Source organism: Carya illinoinensis, chromosome 14, assembly GCF_018687715.1.
Source record: "Carya illinoinensis cultivar Pawnee chromosome 14, C.illinoinensisPawnee_v1, whole genome shotgun sequence".
NCBI lineage: Eukaryota > Viridiplantae > Streptophyta > Magnoliopsida > Fagales > Juglandaceae > Carya > Carya illinoinensis.
In genome coordinates, this window is record NC_056765.1 from 26,247,283 (window position 1) to 26,267,628 (window position 20,346).

The 20,346-nt window shown below is 37.9% G+C and overlaps 2 protein-coding genes across 4 annotated transcripts; one reads left to right on the plus strand and one right to left on the minus strand.

Annotated features, from left to right (window-relative positions):
- The first annotated feature begins 587 nt into the window (after nucleotides 1-587).
- On the plus strand, nucleotides 588-3,420 carry LOC122293967 (60S acidic ribosomal protein P2B). Of its 2 annotated transcripts, none has more exons than XM_043102428.1 (4): nucleotides 588-746; nucleotides 846-935; nucleotides 1,927-2,150; nucleotides 3,179-3,420. In XM_043102428.1, exons 2-4 carry the CDS (start codon nucleotides 848-850, stop codon nucleotides 3,206-3,208), a joined length of 342 nt encoding a protein of 113 aa, XP_042958362.1. In that variant the 5' UTR covers nucleotides 588-746; nucleotides 846-847; the 3' UTR covers nucleotides 3,209-3,420. The 2 variants fall into 2 exon arrangements, with proteins under 2 accessions (XP_042958362.1, XP_042958363.1); XM_043102429.1 differs by having other exon boundaries at nucleotides 599-746; nucleotides 843-935.
- Nucleotides 3,421-4,664: 1,244 nt separating this feature from the next.
- LOC122293393 (histidine-containing phosphotransfer protein 2-like) lies at nucleotides 4,665-8,019 on the minus strand. Of its 2 annotated transcripts, XM_043101951.1 has the most exons (6): nucleotides 7,714-8,014; nucleotides 7,036-7,166; nucleotides 6,859-6,927; nucleotides 5,815-5,886; nucleotides 5,215-5,287; nucleotides 4,665-4,920 (listed from the first exon to the last, which is right to left on the minus strand). In XM_043101951.1, the coding sequence occupies exons 1-6, from the start codon at nucleotides 7,771-7,773 to the stop codon at nucleotides 4,873-4,875; spliced, it is 453 nt and encodes a 150-aa protein (XP_042957885.1). In that variant the 5' UTR covers nucleotides 7,774-8,014; the 3' UTR covers nucleotides 4,665-4,872. The 2 variants fall into 2 exon arrangements, with proteins under 2 accessions (XP_042957885.1, XP_042957886.1); XM_043101952.1 differs by lacking the exon at nucleotides 5,815-5,886 and having other exon boundaries at nucleotides 7,714-8,019.
- Nucleotides 8,020-20,346: the final 12,327 nt, after the last annotated feature.

The window sequence follows — 20,346 nt, forward strand, 5'->3', positions numbered from 1 at the left end:
CAATGCTGCGAGAACCTACAGAGGAAGCTCCACCCTAAGAAGAGGAAATGCAACTAAAAGGAGAAATACTGTTGAAAGAAGTTAGGAGCTTGACTTTCTGTAAATGTTTCAAGGAGGAGTTCATGAGAATAGGGAAAACTTCATAAAAATAAATAAAAGAGAAAAAAAGAAGAAGAAAAATTTTGAATGGGTTATCCTGAATCTGGCTCTGCTGTTGTCACATAAACAGCCGAAAGAAGAAGATGAAATGCCGCTCAAAAAGGAAGTTTTGTTTGAAGAAATTAGGAGCTTGACTTTCTGGAATTTTTTCAAGGAGTTCCAGGGAAACAGGAAAACTCAAAAAAATTGAGAGAAAAAAAAAAAAGGTTGATTGGATTATCCCGAACTTGGCTCCGCCACCGTAGCACATTTTGCTCGAGGTTCGAATAATTTTACTCGCTCCGGCGTCATGCACATTTCTATCGTCCTGAGTGCGAGCCTTCCTCGCACCTTTTATTCGTTTTGGGATGCGAGCACTCTTCCACGAGTTTTATAAAAATATCATTTTTTTAGGCCTCGTACCAGTATATTTTACATGTTTCACCAGAATTTCCAAAACAAAATAAAATAAACTGAAGGGATACGATCCAGTCAAACCCACCCGCATGGCTATCGGCTCGGAAAACCCTAACTGCTCGTTCCTCCCATATATAACGAAGGTGCTACCATCAGTTTCCAAAGCAGCCCTTGCATCCGAATCGCCACAAGTACACTCTCCCTTCCTCTTTCTCTATCTCTATCTGCCCATTCATCTCCTCTATTATATAATGTATGACTTGCTGCATTTGTTTTTGTCTATTTAGCAGAGATGAAGGTTGTCGCTGCGTACTTGTTGGCCGTGTTGGGAGGTAACACCTGCCCTTCCGCCGATGATTTGAAGAATATCCTCGGATCAGGTACAACTTTTTTGGGTTTTCGACAGATTTTTCGATCATTATGATTATATAGTAATAATATAGTTTATACTTAACCGGGTTGGCTCCAATGGTAAACTTGGTCTGGTGTATACTTCCTCCAAGGTCTAAGTTTCGAATCCCACATAATGCAAATAATCTCTGGGGCCATCGGATTGGGAAATTTTTGTCTTGAATTACCCGATATGTACTTCTGCAAAAACTGTGCACTTCGCATTTGTCGGGACTCTTGTCCCATACTTGGGATCCTGTTAAATCTACGACATTTATTACTTCCCCTAAAAGTTATGGTTTATGACCATTATTATGATGGAAATTTCATTAGAGTTCTGTATATTTGTGTGCGTGTATGTATGTAGATAGTTATGTATTTTGATTCGTGTTCAATGTCTCTGGTTATGCTGAGTTCGTCTCAAGCATAATATGGGGTTTATGTTTATGGTTAACAGTTGGTATTTTGGTGTTTGAGACTTATCTTGTTCGTGTAGTATTCTTTTTAAAATGAATTTAAAACCAAGAATAATTTTTGTACGGTTTCTTTTAGGTTATTTAAAATTATTGTTTTTATATATTAATATTTCAGATTTTTTTTTTATTTTTTATTTTTTTTCTTTTCAATTTGTATAAGCTGCTTGGTATAAAATATTTGGTTGATGCAGAATTTTGGAGACGGTTTCTAGTGGGTCTGTATATAATCATTGATGTTATTTGCATCTGAGTTGGAGACGCTATTTTTGGCCTTTATTACTTTGAAATATGGGCTTGGAAGCAATTTGTAGGGTATTCTATCTTCTACTTTATATTGATAGATAGAAAACATAGGAAAATAATTTTTATATAAAATACAATAGGGAACAAAAAGCAATATACTAAAATGTTGCTTTTTAATAGCTAGGTGTTGATAGATGAAATAATATTTGCATGATATTGATTTTGAAGTTATGCTAATGGATATGGATTTCGTGGGTTATAGTTGGAGCTGAAGCCGATGATGATAGGATTGAGTTACTCTTGTCTGAAGTCAAGGGAAAAGATATAACGGAGCTGATTGCAGCTGGAAGGGAGAAGTTGGCTTCAGTGCCAGCTGTTGGCGGTGCTGCTGCTTTTGATGCACCTGCTGCTGCTGGTGCACCTGCACCTGCCGCTGCTGAGTCAAAGAAAGAGGAGAAAGTGGAGGAGAATGAGGAGTCTGATGACGTAAGATTTTTCTTATACGACCGTAGATTGATGCTTTATTGTCTATTTTTAGAATCATATAACCTTGTTATATCCTTATACAATCCTACTCAGTAGCAATGATGTAAGAGAAAGAGGAGTCCGCCAAGGCCTAAACGTTTTACTTATGAAAAAACAATGTACATTTAGAAAAGCACACATTAACCTTGCTTTTTGGCTCTTTTTAGGTTGTACCGAGCATCAGGGGTCAATGTCTTTGATGACAATGATCATGGCCCTATGCCTAAGTTAAATGATTTCAAACCAAAAGATAAAAAAAAGATAAGATTTCTTTTAACATTCATTTAATGGGATGGACAATAAAGACTGATTCAAGGGAGGGTTGGGGTGGTAATTATTTTTGATAAATCATAATTGAAAGAAAAGGATATGAGATTCCCATATTTTTCCAATCTGAACAAATGTTTTTGAAAGAAATTATGCATATTCTTTGTATTCTATTCTATGTTAACTGTTTTGAATTTAGAGATCACAAATTTATTTTCACAAAATTTAATCTGATTTGTATTGCTTATGTCAGTGTAGATGTTAATACCTACAATTCTTGTGGTTTTTTTTTTCATTGCCTTTTGAGATAATTTGATTCAGCCATGTACTTTTATTTTGATCATTTCTATCAAATATCATGGTTGTGGATGTTTTGTAAAGCACAAGAGAATTATAGAAATGCTATGTTTAAGTTTTATGTTTTTAGTTGATCACTTAATTGTCATGTTGCATGGTACCTAACAAATTGAGTAATGGGCTAAATGTAATAGTATGTTGCTTTCCTTAAACCTTTTTATTGTATTTTCTGAGAATTTTGGTATATTATACATTACTTTTTACGCATTACTTCGTAAGTGGCACACTTTGGTTTTGCGTTAGGCACTATGCAGCATTTGTGCTTAAGTGCACCCGTCACTTTCACCAAACTGCTTGCTAGTCTTTCTATATTTGAGAGGGGTGGAGGGTTTCTTTTTCTTACCTGTGAATCTGTTTTGCTGCAGGATATCATGGGTTTAGGCCTCTTTGACTAAGAGGTTTGGCGTGCTGGTATTTTTTATTTTTTTTATTTTGGCATTATAACTTGCCATCTTCAGCTAGTGGTTTTAGTAGGAATTGTAAGTTGTAGTTGGATATGATTTCAGATGTTGATAAGATTAGGAAACTTTGTTGATCAGACTTATCAGTTATAATTGTTAATTGTTGGGTCTCCGTCTGTTTGAATTATAACTAATCAAGTTTTTAATTTCAGTCGTTTAGAGTCATGATTCCAATGAATTCAAAGATATTAAAAGCTTTACACCATGTGCATGTCAGATGCTTAATGTGTGACAAATGTATTGAATGACAGCTTTAACAGCAACAAGTTTAAGGTCCTTTGGTTGATTTCTTGATTTCGTGTCTATTGACGTGTTTGTAAACACTTTACGGTAAAAACATACTAAAACTAAATCGAAGTTGGAGTTGTATTTTTTGTTTTCTAAGAGTTCTCTAATATTTATTTTGAAACCCGAACTCAAACTCCGACTCCTGTCAGGCCGGCCGAACAACGGAATTCAAAGTTTTTCCAGCTCCAGGCTGGGGCCAGTGTCTATTAATGTGTTTGTTTCTTCTCTCCTTTCCAAATTTTGATTTATTTTGGAAGATCCAAAGATGAACTAATTGTTATTAGTGCTAGAAGACGAAAAAGGAAAAGGTAAAGACGAATGGCTCCAATTTCCCTAGTTTTAATACGCTTGGTCGCTCTAAAAATTTCCTCGGTTTTCTTTCCCATTTTTTCTTCTTTGTTAATAGTTAATACATGTCCCAAATCACAGATAAAAAGCGCAAAATTATAAATTGTATAGTTACCAAAAAACAAAATAAGAGAAATATTTAGTCATACAGAAATCTTAAAATAAGAGAAATATAATGTGATTATCATATTGTAAAACTCATTTTTATTATAAAATAATTCTACCTTATTATATTAAGTTACCGTAAACTTATGATGCATCAACAATTTCGATTATAAAACCACATAATTCTGGCATAGAGGGGAGGGCATCGTCTACATCTTGATTCGTAAAACAGCTGCATGCGTTGAGGATATTGCAATTTGCATTATTATTTTCAATGACTAAAGTATGTATAGGAAGCTTCATCTTCCTGTATCGAACTTTTGCATGCACTGCCCTTCAAAATCGACTGCTCGATACATATTGTAGGAACAAGGTATTAGGTTTGGTTTACGTCACATTTTATTAAAGAGTAATGCTAGATATCACACTCTCATTACGCTAAAGAGTAATGCTAGATACGACACTCTCATTACATTGTATAAAATGTGACAGTTTTCTTACCCTTGGATCCTCTTTATTTTATTTTTTTTTAAAGAAAAATTCAAAAGTTGATGGGTGGTGCTACCTCGTCATAGTAGGATGAGAATATGATATACAGAGTTTTCCTCGTTGAAAACTAATTATCCAAACCATGGGTATTCTACCAAGATAATAAGAAAGGTAGCAGTTTTATATTCTTAAGCAACAGCTGAAACAGACAGTAGAGATGTTCAAACACATTGCAGAACAAGTCTCTGAACAACTCTCAGACAGACAGACAGACAACCATATTCACTTATAGTGAATTTATTTAATTCTTAAGGGACAGCATATATTATAAGATACTTAGTCTTGGGCAGATGCAACCGGCCAGCTCTCTACTGGCTTCTCCTTCTAGCCTCGTTGGTAAGGATAGTCTTCTCCATCTGTAACCAAGCATGCATGTATATGTTAGTTATCAGAGCAAGCATATGTGGAACGATACAAGTAAAACACAGATTGATAAAGAGCAAAGAAAAAAAGTGAAAGGATCCTCTCAAAAGTATCTTGGGCTACTAAATCAGTGTAGATCAGATCTCCTTTCTGTGGTGGATTCTAGAGACTTCCTTGTATTCCATAAAACTTTTAGGTTCTTTCAGTTTTCAATATGTCCACACACAAAAGTATGTCTTGTACATTTTTTTAAACAGACAATAGGTCAAATTCAAACTAAGTATTACCTGAGCAATGAAATTCAGATTGTCGCGTAGAATGCAGTATTCGCGTTTGACCTTGTCAAAGGCTTCAAAGCATCTAAAAACAAAAGATAAGGATAAAAGAGGATTGCAAAAGAAGGAAAAGATTTCTAACTACATCCATTACAGTATGAGACAGTAAAGAAAAAATATAAGGAAAAATGGTGAGCGCTTAGAGTTATGTTTAAAGCAGTTTGTATTGTGCCCTTTTATCTGAATATCATAAGGAACCTCAATACAGTCGAGATTAAAAATAGTTCTAATTTTCTCTGAACAAGATAACGTCAGAACTCAAATCCAATTGCATATACCTAGGAATCAGGTACAGAATACAAGCAGCTAAATCATTAAATTACATATATGCAGCAACAAATACCAAAACTCAGGAAACTATTTGCTGAAAACTGACAGAGTAAGATATTAAATAAATCATGTGATGAATTTGGCCCTTTGGGAGAACAAAGTAACGGCAATATTTTTTTGGAAAAAGTAACATTCATGTCATAAGGTCAAAAGTTTAGATATTTTGCAAACATTTGATTGTAGTGAAAACAGTGTGGCAATGAAAAGTGACTCCTTACTTACCCCTCCTTTGTCTTGTTGCTGCAAGCTTGTCGAAGCTCACAACAGGCAAGGACCATCCGATTACCACCAACACTTTAATCCCAGCATATCACATTAGATTGATATTAATACAAAATAACCAAGATTATAGTAAGGGAAAAAGAAGCGTCCGCTTAGGACAATAATATAAGTGCAAATAAAAAAGGTATCATGAAATATTTGTAGTCATGTTTAATGTATCACGATTAATGAGGATCAAACATTATTCAGTGTGAGAAAATACTCTGTATATGCAATATCATGTGTTCATGGCATCATTCTTGCAGCTACTAACTTCTTTTTTTAGCCAGCTATCCATGATTTTGCTTCAATTTTGGAGAAAGTATCAAAATGACAGGGGGAAGGCCACAAAGATTTTAGCTAAGGGTGATAAACTCTATTCCTTAGAGGTGCTAGTTGGAATCAAGTAATAAAACAAAATCAAATGAGGGGGAAAAGGAATTGAAGTTGGACAGGTGAAATTGTTGCTTCAAAAAGTTCCATATGTGAATCTCGTGTGCACAAACCCGCGCGTGAATCTGTGACATACACGTGTGATTCACGCGCGGGTTTGTGCGCGTCTCCTGAAATTCATGATTAGAATTTTCTTCCAAATCTGGGGATGCATCACTTAGCCGAATTGGAAACAAGTTTAAAATAGGATTGTTCCTACTGTTTTGGAGATTCAAATACATACTAATTCGGAAAAGGTGAAACTAATGATTGCTCCGACTTTTTGGATAATTAGCATGACTTATGATTGCTGCAACTGTTTAGGTCACATATACATGTTGATTAACGAGTCTGAATCTTTAGGAAATGAACATATTACACATGTTTATGTCCAAAGTGGAAAAATCTTAAACTAATGCTTGATTCATACGGTTTGGAAACTTTTTTTTATTAATGCTAGATTTGCCACATGCATGCAATGCACATAGATGTCCAAATTTGCAAGTCTTTCAACTAATTGCATGAAAACAAGAGACGATGAGCAAAGCTTGCTTTCAAAATATTGAAGATTACCTCGAGCTACTTCCCTTCAGTTGGTGAGCAAAAGCACTCACATTTTCATAGTCTATAACAGGCTCATCCCTGATTTTAGATTAAACACACCAAAACTATTAGAATATGTATGGAGGGACAAAAGAACAATTACATGAAATGAAACAGCAATAGAGGATTAGGTATAAAAAAAGTCACAGAAATCTGGCGAGTTCAGCTATGCCATTTTCCGCATCATGGCAGAACATGGAGAAAATCTCCGAAAGGAATTGAGGATTGCCATCACTTTCTAGATTTTTCACACGATCAAAAGTCTCGTCCAATATCCCCTGCAAGAAACATGCACGGTGATCAAATGCTCTCTTATCAACAAGATTGGCAAATTATCTCAAACTTTTTCCAAATAGTCAACTATAATGTACTCTCAAATTGACAACCCCCCCTTCCCCCCAAAAAGAGAAAAAAGAAAGAAAGAGAGAGGAGAATGGATAATTTTGGTGGAAGCGAAAACAGGCGAATTCTTGTTTCCTTGGAAAATTTTATTTCTTTTGAGACCAAGAAAATTCACTTCGGCTCATCCAAATAATTGTTAATGACTAAACGGAGTAGCTCCTTCTTTTATCTTATTTTCTTCTGGGTTTTTGAGCTTGCTACCAAACACATGAAGAAATTATGGATTAGTGATTTACAGAAATTATAAAAATATAATAATCAAAAGATTCAAACAAAACCCCACAATCTAATACCTTTAAACGATCATACTAACAGATTAACATTCTATTCTCCACAAAAGTCCTAAAAACTTTCGGGGAAAACAAATCAAAACCGAGGCTTTCAACCAAAGAAAGAAAAGAAATTGGGAGGGTTTGAGCACACCTGCTCATGGGAGGACTGGATGTAGTTCCTGAGCTGCTGCCTGAGATCAGTCCCCACCATTTTCTTGCTCTGAGAGAAAACTTAGAAAAGAACAAAGAGAAACAGAAAGCACTCGTCTCTGGGATGAAACTTGAAGTGCCTCACACCCTCTATATATAGAGTGTTGGGAGTGTTAAGAGCTATCTCAGTTGGGCAGAAGTGTGAGAGGATAATGATGGTTATTCAGTTCTAAGGTGGCAGTGTGCATTGTCCCTGTCAAAATTGTTTATGTTCGTAAACTGGCAGTCTCTTCCTTCTTTGGCAACAGACCTGCCCTCTCCCCATACGTCCAAACACTTTTACACCCCTGCAGTTACGGAAGACAACTCTTCACAGACAACTCCAGCATTTGCATTCCGCACGCGCAAATATCACACGCGCTCATGCGTTACTTTTTAAGACCGCACTTTTTTTGGTTCTTTGTGAGGGGAAAAAAAGTAATAATAATAAAAAAAATAAATAGAGAGAATTTGCTTTTGTGTTTTCTACAGTAATTAGGTTAGTTCATACTCTTGTAACGTTTAAAAGGATTCCAAGTTTGGAAATAAAATATGTGGTTGTAGATAGACTTGTCTATATAGTATTATTTACTGTTATAAATGTGCAACCGTCGCGTAATTATTTTAAAAAAACGAATGAATTTGGAATTCACATGAAAAGAAAGTTAATTTTTTAAAAGTGGACCTTATTATTTTTCAAAATGACTACACGGTTCTGACACATTTTATGACTGTATGTACTATTATTCATGTGAAATAGCTTGGAGTATATTTATTGATATGTTTTTATTTTGAGTTTTTGATGTTTGAGAAGATAATTGAAACATTTGAAATATTCAATCCGATATTGGGTCATTGACACAAATTAAAATAGCTATAAATGAAGTCAATTAATGAGATAATAAAGAAGTGAAATAAATGTTTTACAGAAATGCAACAGATAAGAGTGTATTGAGCTTCCATAACTATCATTCTTAGTAACGATTACAAAATTAAACCTCTTTGACCATTAAAAATGGTATCCATAAAGAGATTTTGTTTTAAAAATATTGAAAACGTTATAACACGTACGTGAAGATCACCATCTAGAATCAAAATTAGAATTTGCAAATACCCCCCTTGTTATGTTTATCTCTATGTTCTTTTACTTGTATTGGAAATAAGATAAATTATATTTGTAACCTTATACTGTTAAATGTAGTTATTCATTATACAAGTGCCATCTGTGCATTTTTTTTTAAAGAATAAGATTCATTATTAAAAAATTATTATTTTTATACAGATCTCATATTTATTTTTTTTTTTTTTAAAAGGAATATGCGACTGCATACTTGCACACTCTATTACTTCAAATATCATTTCTCATCAAAATAAGATTTCATATATGAGATTGAAAGCTTTCAAGCCAACATTCTTGTCTTACTGTATATAGATCACTATCCTATTAATTATCTTTTGAGCATCTCATTTTTAGTTATTGCAAGTGAGTTCAAGGTTGTGTTGGAGTCCCAATTGAGTGGAAGAGTTCATTCATGAAGAGGTGTTTCAAAAAACATTAATTTGTTTGGATTGAGTGAGTGATTTGTTTGGATTATAATCTGCAGTTCGAATCTACAAAGGTTTTGGGAGAACTAGAAACTAATTGTAACCTATCTAATTAAAATCACAATTGATTTGTTTGGATTAATTTACTTTTTGAATAGTTATTCAAAAGTCTTCTATTTGTGGCCACATTCTATGTTAATTGTTTTTATTTTATTTTATCTTATTTTAGATTTTTTACAAAAATAATAGTTTTACATTATTTCATTAAACACCTATTCACCTCTTCTTAAGTGTATTGATCTTGGATCTGTTCAACTTAACTAGCTACGGATCGATCTTTGATCTTGGATCAAGAGCCCTTTAGTCGAGTTGACGAATGGCTTGGTTGGTAGGGGCCCCTGGGTATTGGGCTCAACCACTAGGCCTTTTGGGCCCGAGGGAAAAACACTAACACACTACATATCATAATATCACTATTATACATATTACATATATTAGGACAGATAAAACTTAACTAGCTAACAGTGAGTCATGTACCATGTATAATATATATATTGTAAGGCTATTAATTTACTATATATATTCTAATATAGTAGTAGTATGTAACTAGATATTAATACAATATTTGGCTCGTATTTGAGTGGTTGATTCTGTTTCCTATTTGTAATTTATTCAACAGTGAATGATTGGATAATCACCATTGTCATTGGACCATGATAGCTCATGGTTACTTTTATGCCTGCAGTCGTGTTTTAAGCACAACTAAAAGGACACCGTTTGAGATTAAACCAAACGGCATCGTTTTATTCATAACGTATTGAAAAAAAAATTAAGTAGAACGATGTCGTTTGGTTTGAAACTAAGCGGTGTCGTTTCGAAATTAGATTGTCTTCTTCCCTCCCTTCTTCTTTCTCAATTCACTTCTCAGTTTCTCTAATTCTCTCTCTCCCCTCTGCAACACTCTCTCTTAGCCGACTATCACCGCTAGAGGAACCGAGAACCTTCGAAGTCGATACGGCGCGTTTCTCCTCCCCATCAACTGGTACGGTCGGTTGCTCCTCCCCATTCTCTCTCATCGGTCGGCGTCGATTTTACCCAAAAATCATGTCGAAGGGGTGGATTTTCACCCCTACCTAGGTCCTATTGTGGAGCTGTTGATTCCGAAGGGTTCGTCGAACAGGTGGCCCTTTCCATGAGCATGTTTCTGATGGGATTACAACTCCCTTTTTTTCATCTAGTTTGGGATGTTTTGGATTATTTGGGTCTAGCCCCACCTTAGCTCTACACCAACACTTAGTAGGTGTTATTGTCATGTTGTGTTGTGTGGCATCGGGTCTTGGAGCCTACTGGCAAGAAAAACCCTGACCAAACCGCTCAGGAGTTCCTATATACCCATGTTGTTCGATGTATTGATGGGAACTTGTGCAATTTCCCTTCATGGAACAAGTGTAGGGTGGCACACCTAGAGACCCACTATTCTCATGTCAAAGATTGGCACAGACAATTTTTCTTTGAGACAGGTACAATCTGGGAGTACTCTGCCGGAGAAGCCAATCGCCAGGATTTTTCCATTTAGGTAGTGTGGGGTGTAGATCCCAAAGACCATGAACTCAATGTCATCCTTTCTGGTCAGGAAGACGCGCCCTTCCAACAATTTTACTCTTGGGTTGGGCAAAACTCTGAGGCAGTTTATACTGACATTCTTCTTACCCAATTGAACATTGATCGATTCCTAATCATGCCTCGTCGTTCTCACGTTGTGGGTCATAACCTTTTTAGGGTTTCGTCCAACCCTCGTAGGCAAAAAGAACCCCTTCAATTTCATTAGAGCAAAAGGGAAAGAAGCTCGCCTGGAAAGTGATTTAGTCCACAATGAGGAGGAAACTTCCAGTTTATCAAGCTCTAAGGGTGCTTCCATGCCCTTGGGAGTTGCTATCCAAGGGTAGGCTTCATCTATTCCAAGCGACAATGGGTTGTTACAAGAGGCCAACTAACAACATCACATTCCATCGCCTTCGGGAGACGGTAGACCAATTTGCTTTTGTGTTTTCTACATTAATTAGGTTAGTTTATATTTTTGTAACGTTTAAAAGGATACCAATTTTGGAAATAAAATCTTTGGTTGTAGATAGACTTAGAATATTTAAGAGTCCGTGGATGTGATTTTTTGTATTTGCGTGTGTATATATAACATAAATATATGTGAAATTGCTTGGAGTATATTTATTGATGTGTTTTTTATGTATGAGAAGATAATTGAAACATTTGAGATATTCAGTCCAATATTGTGTCATTGACACAAATTAAAATAGCTATAAATGAAGTTAATTAATGGGAGAATAAAGAAGAAGTGAAATAAATGTTTTACAAAATGCAACAGATAAGAGTGTATTGAGCTTCCATAACTGTTATTCTTAGTAACGGTTACAAAATTAAACCTCTTTGACCATTAAAAATGGTATCCATAAAGAGATTTTGTTTTAAAAGTATTGAGCGTTATAACACATGAAGATCACTATCTAGAATCAAAAATAGAATTTGCAAAGACCCCCCCTCCCCAAATGTTATGTTTATCTCTATGTTCTTTTACTTGTATTAAAAATAAGATAAATGATATTTTATAATGCTAGATACAGTCATGCACTCTTACAATTGCCAATCGTGCACTCTTTTTGAAAAGAAAATTGCTATAGATATAAAGAGATTATACAAAGTTAACTCACAAACTAATGTGACTTCATAGGATCCATTATATCTATTTTATAATAAAAATAACTTTATAATTTAATGTATCACATCACGTCATATCAGTTTGTATGTTTATTTTTGTATAATTCATTTGTTGTTAAAGTATTTTCCTTTTGAAAAAGAATAGGATTCACGATTAAAAAGTTATTACTTTTATACGGATCTCATATTTATTTATTTATTTCAAAAAAGGAATGCACAGCTGCTTGCACACTCTATTACTACAAATATCATTTCTCATCAAAATGAGATATCATATATGAGATTGAGAGCTTTCAAGCCAAAATTTTTGTCTTACTGTATATAGACCATTATCCTATTAATCTTTTGATCATCTCATTTATAGTGATTGCAAGTGAGTTCATGGTGGTGCTGGAGTCCCAATTGAGTGGAAGAGTTCAATCATGAAGAGGTGTTTCAAAAAACATTAATTTGTTTGGATTATAATCTACTGTTTGAAATCTACAAAGGTTTTGGGAGAACATAAAACTAATTGTAACCTATCTAATTAAATTCACAATTGATTTGTTTGGATTAATTTACTTTTTGAATAGTTATTCACAAGTCTTCTTTTTGTGGCCAAATTCCATGTTAATTGTTTTTATTTTTTATTTTTATCTTATTTTGGATTTTTACAAAAATAATAGTTTTGCATTATTTCATTAAACACCTATTCACCTCTTCTAAGTGTATGGATCTCGGATCTGTTCAACTTGATTAGTTTCATTAAAAAATCTCAATCCACAAATGATTATGCCAAAACCCTTAGTTTATTTTTTTAACTTTTTCCCTCACCTCATGTTAATTGAGGTGATTACTCTTAAAAAATGTTATAGAAACCAATTATCTTAATTTTGTATATTGTCAAGGTTGTTTCTTTTTTTCTTCTAGTTTTCCTTAGTGTTTCTTCTCCACCAGCTCAGGCAAAGCCTGGTCCATTGCTTTCTTCTGATTCAACATCAACAAGGCAATATTGATGCAAAACAATCCGCGCGAGTCGTATGCACATTTTTATCTCGAGCCAGGTGTAATGCTTTTAGAGATTACATATTGTCCTAGATCTATTAAATTTGATCCCCCCCACCCCAACACTATCGGGACAGAACTCCTATGCACCGATATAATTTTCTCCTATGTGCCAACATATCGGCACATAACTCCAACATTATCTGCACTATCCACCAACTTGGGCTAACCCGATCTATTGCTTTCTCGTGAGTCACCTTCAATAAGGCATTATCGGTGCAAAACAATCAGCACGTGTGTTTCATGCACATTTTTGTCTCAGACAGAGTGTCTCAATACTTTTAGAGATTACGTATTATCCCAAATCTATAAGATTTGATCCACCGTACTCCAACACTATCAACACATAACTCTTAGGCGTTGACATAGTCAGATACGATAGTTTTTAATCATTACAACTTGCGTCAATAAATATCATCTATCCAATTATATTACTGTCTTTTTTTCTAATCGAAGATCTTTAGGACAAGGAAACCGATTTCTCCTTTAAGCAACTTAGAATAACAAACTGCAATGCATCATAACCTATTTCTCCTTGCGCACATCGTGTGTATGAGGGATTTGAACCGTTTCACCTATCACATTCATTTTGTGGAAGTTGGAAGGTTGACTGCCAATCCTCTACATAAGTTCAGTCTTGCTTTTCTGCTCCCCTTTTTACTTCATTTTCCTTCCTACGTCTCTATTTTTCTCTTTGTCTTCCTTATCTCACTTATCCCAAATGGTTGCCAAAAGGTCTACTGAGCCTACGAATTTTGACGAGCAAAACCAACTCGAGGCATGGTGGAAGGGATGGGCCGTCTTGGCTTAGGAGTTGTTAAGCCATCTTCAAGCAAAGAATGAGGAATTGAGGGGCATCCAAGAAGGTGAAGCCAGCTGTTCAGGATGATGAAAAGGGAGTAGTCGTCCCTATTGGCTACTTTGAAAGACAGGCCATGGTCGATCGAGAGAGTGTGAGGGCAGAGGAGGCGCTAAAAGAGTTAAGGGTGGCTTAGCGAAGGACAGCTACCTAGGATGTAGTTATCGACGATCTGCGCAGCAACTTGGCGCAAGTGCAAGGGGTCGCCACCCTCAAGGGTGATCAATTAGGGAAGGCCCTTTACATCAGTGACCAGGCTCGGGTGTACGGGTACCTAGAAAGCCTTAAGTGGATGTGGGATCATGTTATCTTAAATCCTCAAGAGAGTTCCCCCAGTGTTGGAGGCACATTTAAGGGCTGTTAATCTCAAAAAGCTCGATCTTGATCCTGCTGCCCTCAATCACAGTGGTGAAATTGGCCGAGTGATGATCTCAAAAGCCTTTCCTTTTAAAGATGAAGCTCTTGCAGCTAGGGGTGAAAATTGATGGGTTCGGTGCGGTTTCAGTGGCAAATCGAAGTGCATCGGTGCAGTCTTCGATTGACTGGGGAGAGAAAATCGATAGTTTCGGTCTCGACGTGCATCGGTGCCATCTTCGGTCTGCCGTCGGCATCTCTGTGATGAAGGAGGGAAGTCGAGCCGTCGCCTGGCATGAATCTGGGAAGAGAATTGCATAGGAGAGTAAACCTAGGCTGAGGAAGAAGGAGACAGGAAGAAGAAAAAAGGGGGTGGGGACGGTTTATAATCGCATTTTGGAACGGCGTCGTTTGGCTTAAGCCAAATGGCACCGTTCCTTTATTTTTTTTTTTTCTGTTCCCTGGATCTAAAATGATGCCATTTCAATGTTTCATGAGTAAAATGGTGTAGTTTCTATATGTATAATATATATATATATAAGAACCGATTCGGCAGTTTTTCACACAGGAAAACTGAAACCGAACCGAACCGACCGATGTTGGTTTCTATATATTTAAGTCACCCACCGATCGATTTTTCGCCGGTTTCGGCAGGTTCTGGCATCCGGCGACCAGTTTCTCGATTTGGTGTACGGCCCTACTTGCAGCCCATCCTCCCAAGGGTGTCTAGACGGCAAACTTTGAGGGAGTCAACCCTAAAGGTGTCCATGTCAACCCTGCGGGGAGCTCGACGGATCTGGATGCCCCCAAGGTGGGCTCTGTTGATTTCGAGGTGGATCTCAATGCCTCCCTTGGCTGATTTTGTATTTCCTCCTTGTATTTGATATGATATAAATTCCTTTATTTTAGTCTTTTCTTTGTAGGGACCGCGATGCTCAATACACTATGATACTTGTATATATGTTTTTGCTTTTTGTTGTAGTTTCCCATGCTCCTCTTGTGTTGTCTTTTTCCTTGACTTCGCATTGCTTCCTCATGCTTCTCTTGCCTTTTCTTTCTCTTGTTGATCGACTTGTCAAGACTTTCTGCTCACTTTGTGCACTATGGTTCAAGATGTCCTCTTTGAAATAGGGAGGGGAGGGGGACTTGCACTTTGCACTTTTGCCACATGTCAACCCCGAACTTCTCCACTAGGCTTGGTTGGCAGTTGATGATATGCATGTGGGTCCCTACATACTTTGGGTAGTTAGACATCAATGGTTGTCTGTTATGCTCTTCTCGCATTAATGGTGACAGATGGCATTTGTAGTGCGTCTTGTGAGATTTGTGTAATTCCAGTCACGAGATTCGTATTGGATTAGATGGGGTTGTGGGATATGCACATTCCAAAATCTCAGGAAATGAACCATCGCGAACATCAATATAAGTCCTCCCTTCTAAGTTAGCAACGATCGCTTCTTCATTCTAGCCTTTCAAACGTTTAGGTCTCTTCTATTTTTCTTGTGTGGGTTCCACTCCGGAGAGTTCTGATTCTAATGAGCCTTTTGGCTATGGGCAAGGCTTCTTGGATGAAGGCTCGCCATAAGCTAGCATTGAAGAAGATGCTTGGCAACTCTCTATGGTGCCTAGAGGAAATCTTATCGAAGGTTGTGTTGTTCCTTGTCACTAGGAAGCGCGTTCCATAGGTGGTGCGGCCTGGGCTTCATGGCCGCACTGTTCGATGGTCTTTCCCATCTCAAGATTCATAATGCGGTCCATGTTCCATTATGACATCGCAACCTGTTCATTTGAATGGGTTGGGACGGTGCCTCCCTCTCAGGCTTGGCTGGTGCTGAAAGTTTCGAGCGAATCCTCTCTAACCAAGGAGGAGGAAAAGGGCTCCTACGTCTAAGGTCCCTATTAGGACCCTGACACTTGCTCATTGCTAACATCCTTGATAGTAATAATGATCATGCCCTTGGGATCCTCTGTCTGCAACTTCCACTAGAAAATGATTTGCTCGGACAACTGTTTTTATGGTGGATGTCCCGAAGATGAAGGGTCTCAAGGTGAATAAGGAGCGAGGGCCCTCTGGCTCCTATCTTTTGTACACTTCTTGGATTGTGTGCAGAGGTGTGTGCCTCTAGGCAACCCCACCAACTCTTAGCTTTCTAACAGATTATTTTCCTTTTCCAAATGTACATGTTTGTTTTCTCTTCTTGTAACAGATTATTTGTAAAGACTTTGATAGTTAATGAATAAGCATTTTCTTTGCTTGTATTCCTATATCCTGTTGTCTTTGATTGATTATTATCCATTTTCACTTCACACATATCCTTCGCTTGTTCCAAAAAGAGGCTAAGCATTGAGCAAAAGATGGCACTATTGGTGCCAGGGGTTTAGGTCTCGTTTCCCTCATGAGTGGGTGACATCCCGCACTGTAAGGATAGGTTGGAACATTTTAAGTCACCCCACATGCCGGTTTCGCGACCCATCAAATGGGGGGAGGGACCAAGGGGTGTACGTAAGGCCAAGATCGCTCCAACCCTTAGGCGGAGGTCAAGAAGCACTTAGGGCTGAACTTGCCTCATTGGCCCTCACGCTTGCAGAAAGGAAGCCGAGCGATATATAAAGGCTGGGCTTGGCCAAATACTTTGGCAAAGGTCGAGCAGCACTTAGGCTTGAACTCGCCTTGTTGACCTTCGTGCTTGGCTAGAGGGGGTGAGCGGCAAGCAAAGGCCGGGCTCGCCCAAATACTCCAGCAGAGGTCGAGTAGTACTTATGTTGGAACTCGCCTCGTTAACCCTCGTGCTTGGAGAGAGGGGGGCCAAGCAGCAAGTAAAGCCCAAATGCTTTGGCAAAGGTTGAGCAGCACTTAGGTAGGAACTCGTCTCATTGACCTTCACGCTTGGTGAGAGGGAGGTCGAGCAGCAAATAAAAGCCAAGCTCACCCAAATACTCTAGCAGAGGTCAAGCAGCACTTTGGCATGAACTTGCCTCGTTGATCCTTGCGCTTGGCAAGATGTCAAATACTCAAGTGGAGGTCGAAAACACTTATGTTGGAACTCGCCTCATTGAACCTCGCGCTAGGTGAAAGGGAGGTCGAGCTACAAGTAAAGGCTGGGCTCACACAAATACTTTGATCGGGTGTTTGAGTACACTGCAGAAATCAAACCATAGTACAAATAATCATTGACATTCGCTAACATGAGCTATTTGGCTAGTGTGTGGTAAAGCTTTGAGACATTATCCATTGGAGAAGATAATCTTTTGAAGTTTCGTCCGATAGTCACAGGATTGCGAAGAAGATAATCTTTTGAAGTTTTGTTAGGTAGTCGTGGGACTGACCCGCACTCTGCCGAGGGAGAAGTATGGATGCCTCAAGACACCTTCTCCTTTAGTCCCCTGGGAAGGTAAACTGTTGATGACCTTGGAGCCGGATTACTCTTCACTATGGCGAGATAAGGTAAGTTGTTTGGGTAGCTGATGGGATGGACCCGCTCTCCTCCAGTGGAGGTAGTTTGTTCAGGCAATATGCGACTGGACCCACTCCTGTTCGTTTGTGCTACTAGGAAGGTAGGTGAGGGTCAGGTTGCCACTGATCCCACTATTCGTATTGGCAAAGGTTAGGGTAAGTATTCCAGTGGCCATAAGGCCTAACCTAATATCCCTTGCGAGAGGGTCGAGATGGCCTTTGGCACATTTTGCCCTTTGGTGTCCCACGGGGAGGTAAGGATTGGGCAATTTAAGATTTAACTCGCTCCCACTTGTTGATGCACACGAGGAAGGTAAGTTGTCGGGCATCTAAGGACTTGCCCACACTTCTCCACATGAGGGATCAAGCAGCCTCATCCCTTTGGTATCCCGCGAGCAAGGTAATGTTGGATAGCTGAGCAGCTGGTCAGTACTTTGGCCATGATAAGGATGGAGTAATTCATTTGGTGGGTCTAGAGACCGAGCCCACTCTCCTCTGTGGGAGAGACTAAGTCACTGGAGGGGGCTAGACCGGCTTGTTGACCCTCTCGTGAAGGTGGTCTATTCGAGCAAATTGTAACCCTTTAACCCCTTTCTGATACCTGGGGGTTCTTTTTTATACCTGGTCGTGAGGATTAGACAACCATGCCCTGGGGCTGGGGGATGGGATTCCTCTAGAAGTCCCTTCCGCCATGCCCATTTAATGCGATGTGGCCCTCTAGAGGATGCATTTAATGTGGTGTGATCTTTTATTTCGTCTTAAGGTTCAGCCCCTTTAAGATGGCATGTCCCTCTACCCTTTTTACTTGGGCAAATTTCTTGAGCTTCCTAGGTAGTGGACTGACCTCTACTCCGAGGCCCCTAATCCGGTTATACGGGTCGAGAGCCCTTTAGTCGGGTTGATGGATGGCTTGGTTGGTAAGGGCCCCTGGTGATGTGAACCCGTAAAATTAGAATACATTGAACCCACAGTCAATTTGAAAATTCACCCAAAAAAGCCAAAATCAAATCAATTAAATGGAAGAATCTATACCCGTTGAGGAACTTGTTTTAAAAACCTAGATTATATTAAAATCTAGACCCATTGAAGAATCAAACCTAATTGGAAACCTTGCTCTGAATATCAAATTGTATGAACCTGTGGAGTAGAATCCCTTGAAACCAACAATCAATTTAAAAACTCACACAAGAAAGTCAAAATCAAGTCAATTGGATGGAAGAATCTAGACCCGTTGAGGAACTTGTTTCAAGAACCTAGATTGTATTAAAATCTAGACTCGTTGAAGAACCTGTCTCAAAAACCCAGATTACAAAAAAGGAACACCACAAAGGTTGTGATTTACCTTTGATAAGTTCAAATATTCAATCAAGAACAAGAGGAGATTAACTCAACTCACAATGAATAAAATTCATCAATTTCATAATCTTTCATATCTTTTTAAAATGAGGCAACAAGAAATATTTAAACTAAACCCTCACAAAATCCTAGGCTAAAATAAAACCAGCCCTTGACAAAAATACCCCTAAGTGAATAATGCGCGGCTACAGTACCACTAAAGTAACTCTCTTGGAACCCTAGTTCAACAAAATAAAATATATGTGGGCCAAGCATCCTCATGCCCAATTATTCTAGACTAATTTCTATAAGTAATTAAAAGCCCTTTTAGTGAAATAAATAAGTTTAAGGCATTCAATAACAATAAACATAATAATAGGCCATAATTTATGTTGCACTCTTCCATTGCTTGTATCACGAGGATGAGAATTGGATTTTCTTCTTTTAAGCTCATCTTGAATGTTGGGCTCTTGCTAGACTCTTTCCAAAAGAATTGCACTAATCCTTGCATTATTTCCTTGTTCTTCTTAGCTCTCAATCTTGTGATTATCCCATTTGAAACTTGCAAATGTTCTCTAAGGCTCGGTCTACCTTGAGGCCCATCATTCCCCCTCTCCTTAGAAGGATTCAACCTCGAATCTCCACCTGCATCAAAGGAAAAAAGATCAGTAACATTGAAAATAGCAGACACATTATACTTACCTGAAAAATCCACTTGATATGATGTATCATTAATTTTCTCAAGAATTTGAAAAGGTCTATCCTAGCTAGTCCTGTCATCAACAAGCAAAAGCATCAAAGTTAAAGGCATAAGTGGATTAAAATCATAAACAATTTCAAAATGAGAAATTGTGATCTTTCAATGGCAGAAATTGTGGGTTTTCGGCCTCAACCTCTTTCAGAGGTAGATCTTCCTATGCGGGAGCCCAGATTCAACAAGGGAGAAATGTTCTTTCTCTTCTCTAAGGCAGAATTAAAACTCTCGATAGAATCTTTTCATTTTTCGGTGGCTCTAAAATTTCTCCTCAGGAGACCTTCGTTGGACCATATTCGGAACTTCATTTGAAATCGATGGGGCCTGAAATTGGTCCCTGTGGTGGGGCAACTCAGGAACCCTAGAAATGTGTTGATTCGTTTGGCACATGAAGAAGATTTTATTCAAGTTATGGCAAGGGGAAACTCAAACATAATGGGTGTTTTGTACAAGGTGTTTCATTGGACGCCTGAGTTTCGGGAAGAAGACTCTCCATTGGTTCTGGTGAGGTTGACATTGC

Bases quoted from the DNA above. Each gene is read 5' to 3' on its own strand.
- LOC122293967 (XM_043102428.1), top strand. From the start codon at position 848: ATGAAGGTTGTCGCTGCGTACTTGTTGGCCGTGTTGGGAGGTAACACC. The intron at 936-1,926 runs GTACAACTTTTT...CGTGGGTTATAG, and splicing joins GAAGAATATCCTCGGATCAG to TTGGAGCTGAAGCCGATGAT. The intron at 2,151-3,178 runs GTAAGATTTTTC...GTTTTGCTGCAG, and splicing joins AGAATGAGGAGTCTGATGAC to GATATCATGGGTTTAGGCCT.
- LOC122293393 (XM_043101951.1), bottom strand. From the start codon at position 7,773: ATGGTGGGGACTGATCTCAGGCAGCAGCTCAGGAACTACATCCAGTCC. The intron at 5,887-6,858 runs GTAATCTTCAAT...CTGGGATTAAAG, and splicing joins CTGAAGGGAAGTAGCTCGAG to TGTTGGTGGTAATCGGATGG. The intron at 4,921-5,214 runs GTAATACTTAGT...GCTTGGTTACAG, and splicing joins ATCTGAATTTCATTGCTCAG to ATGGAGAAGACTATCCTTAC.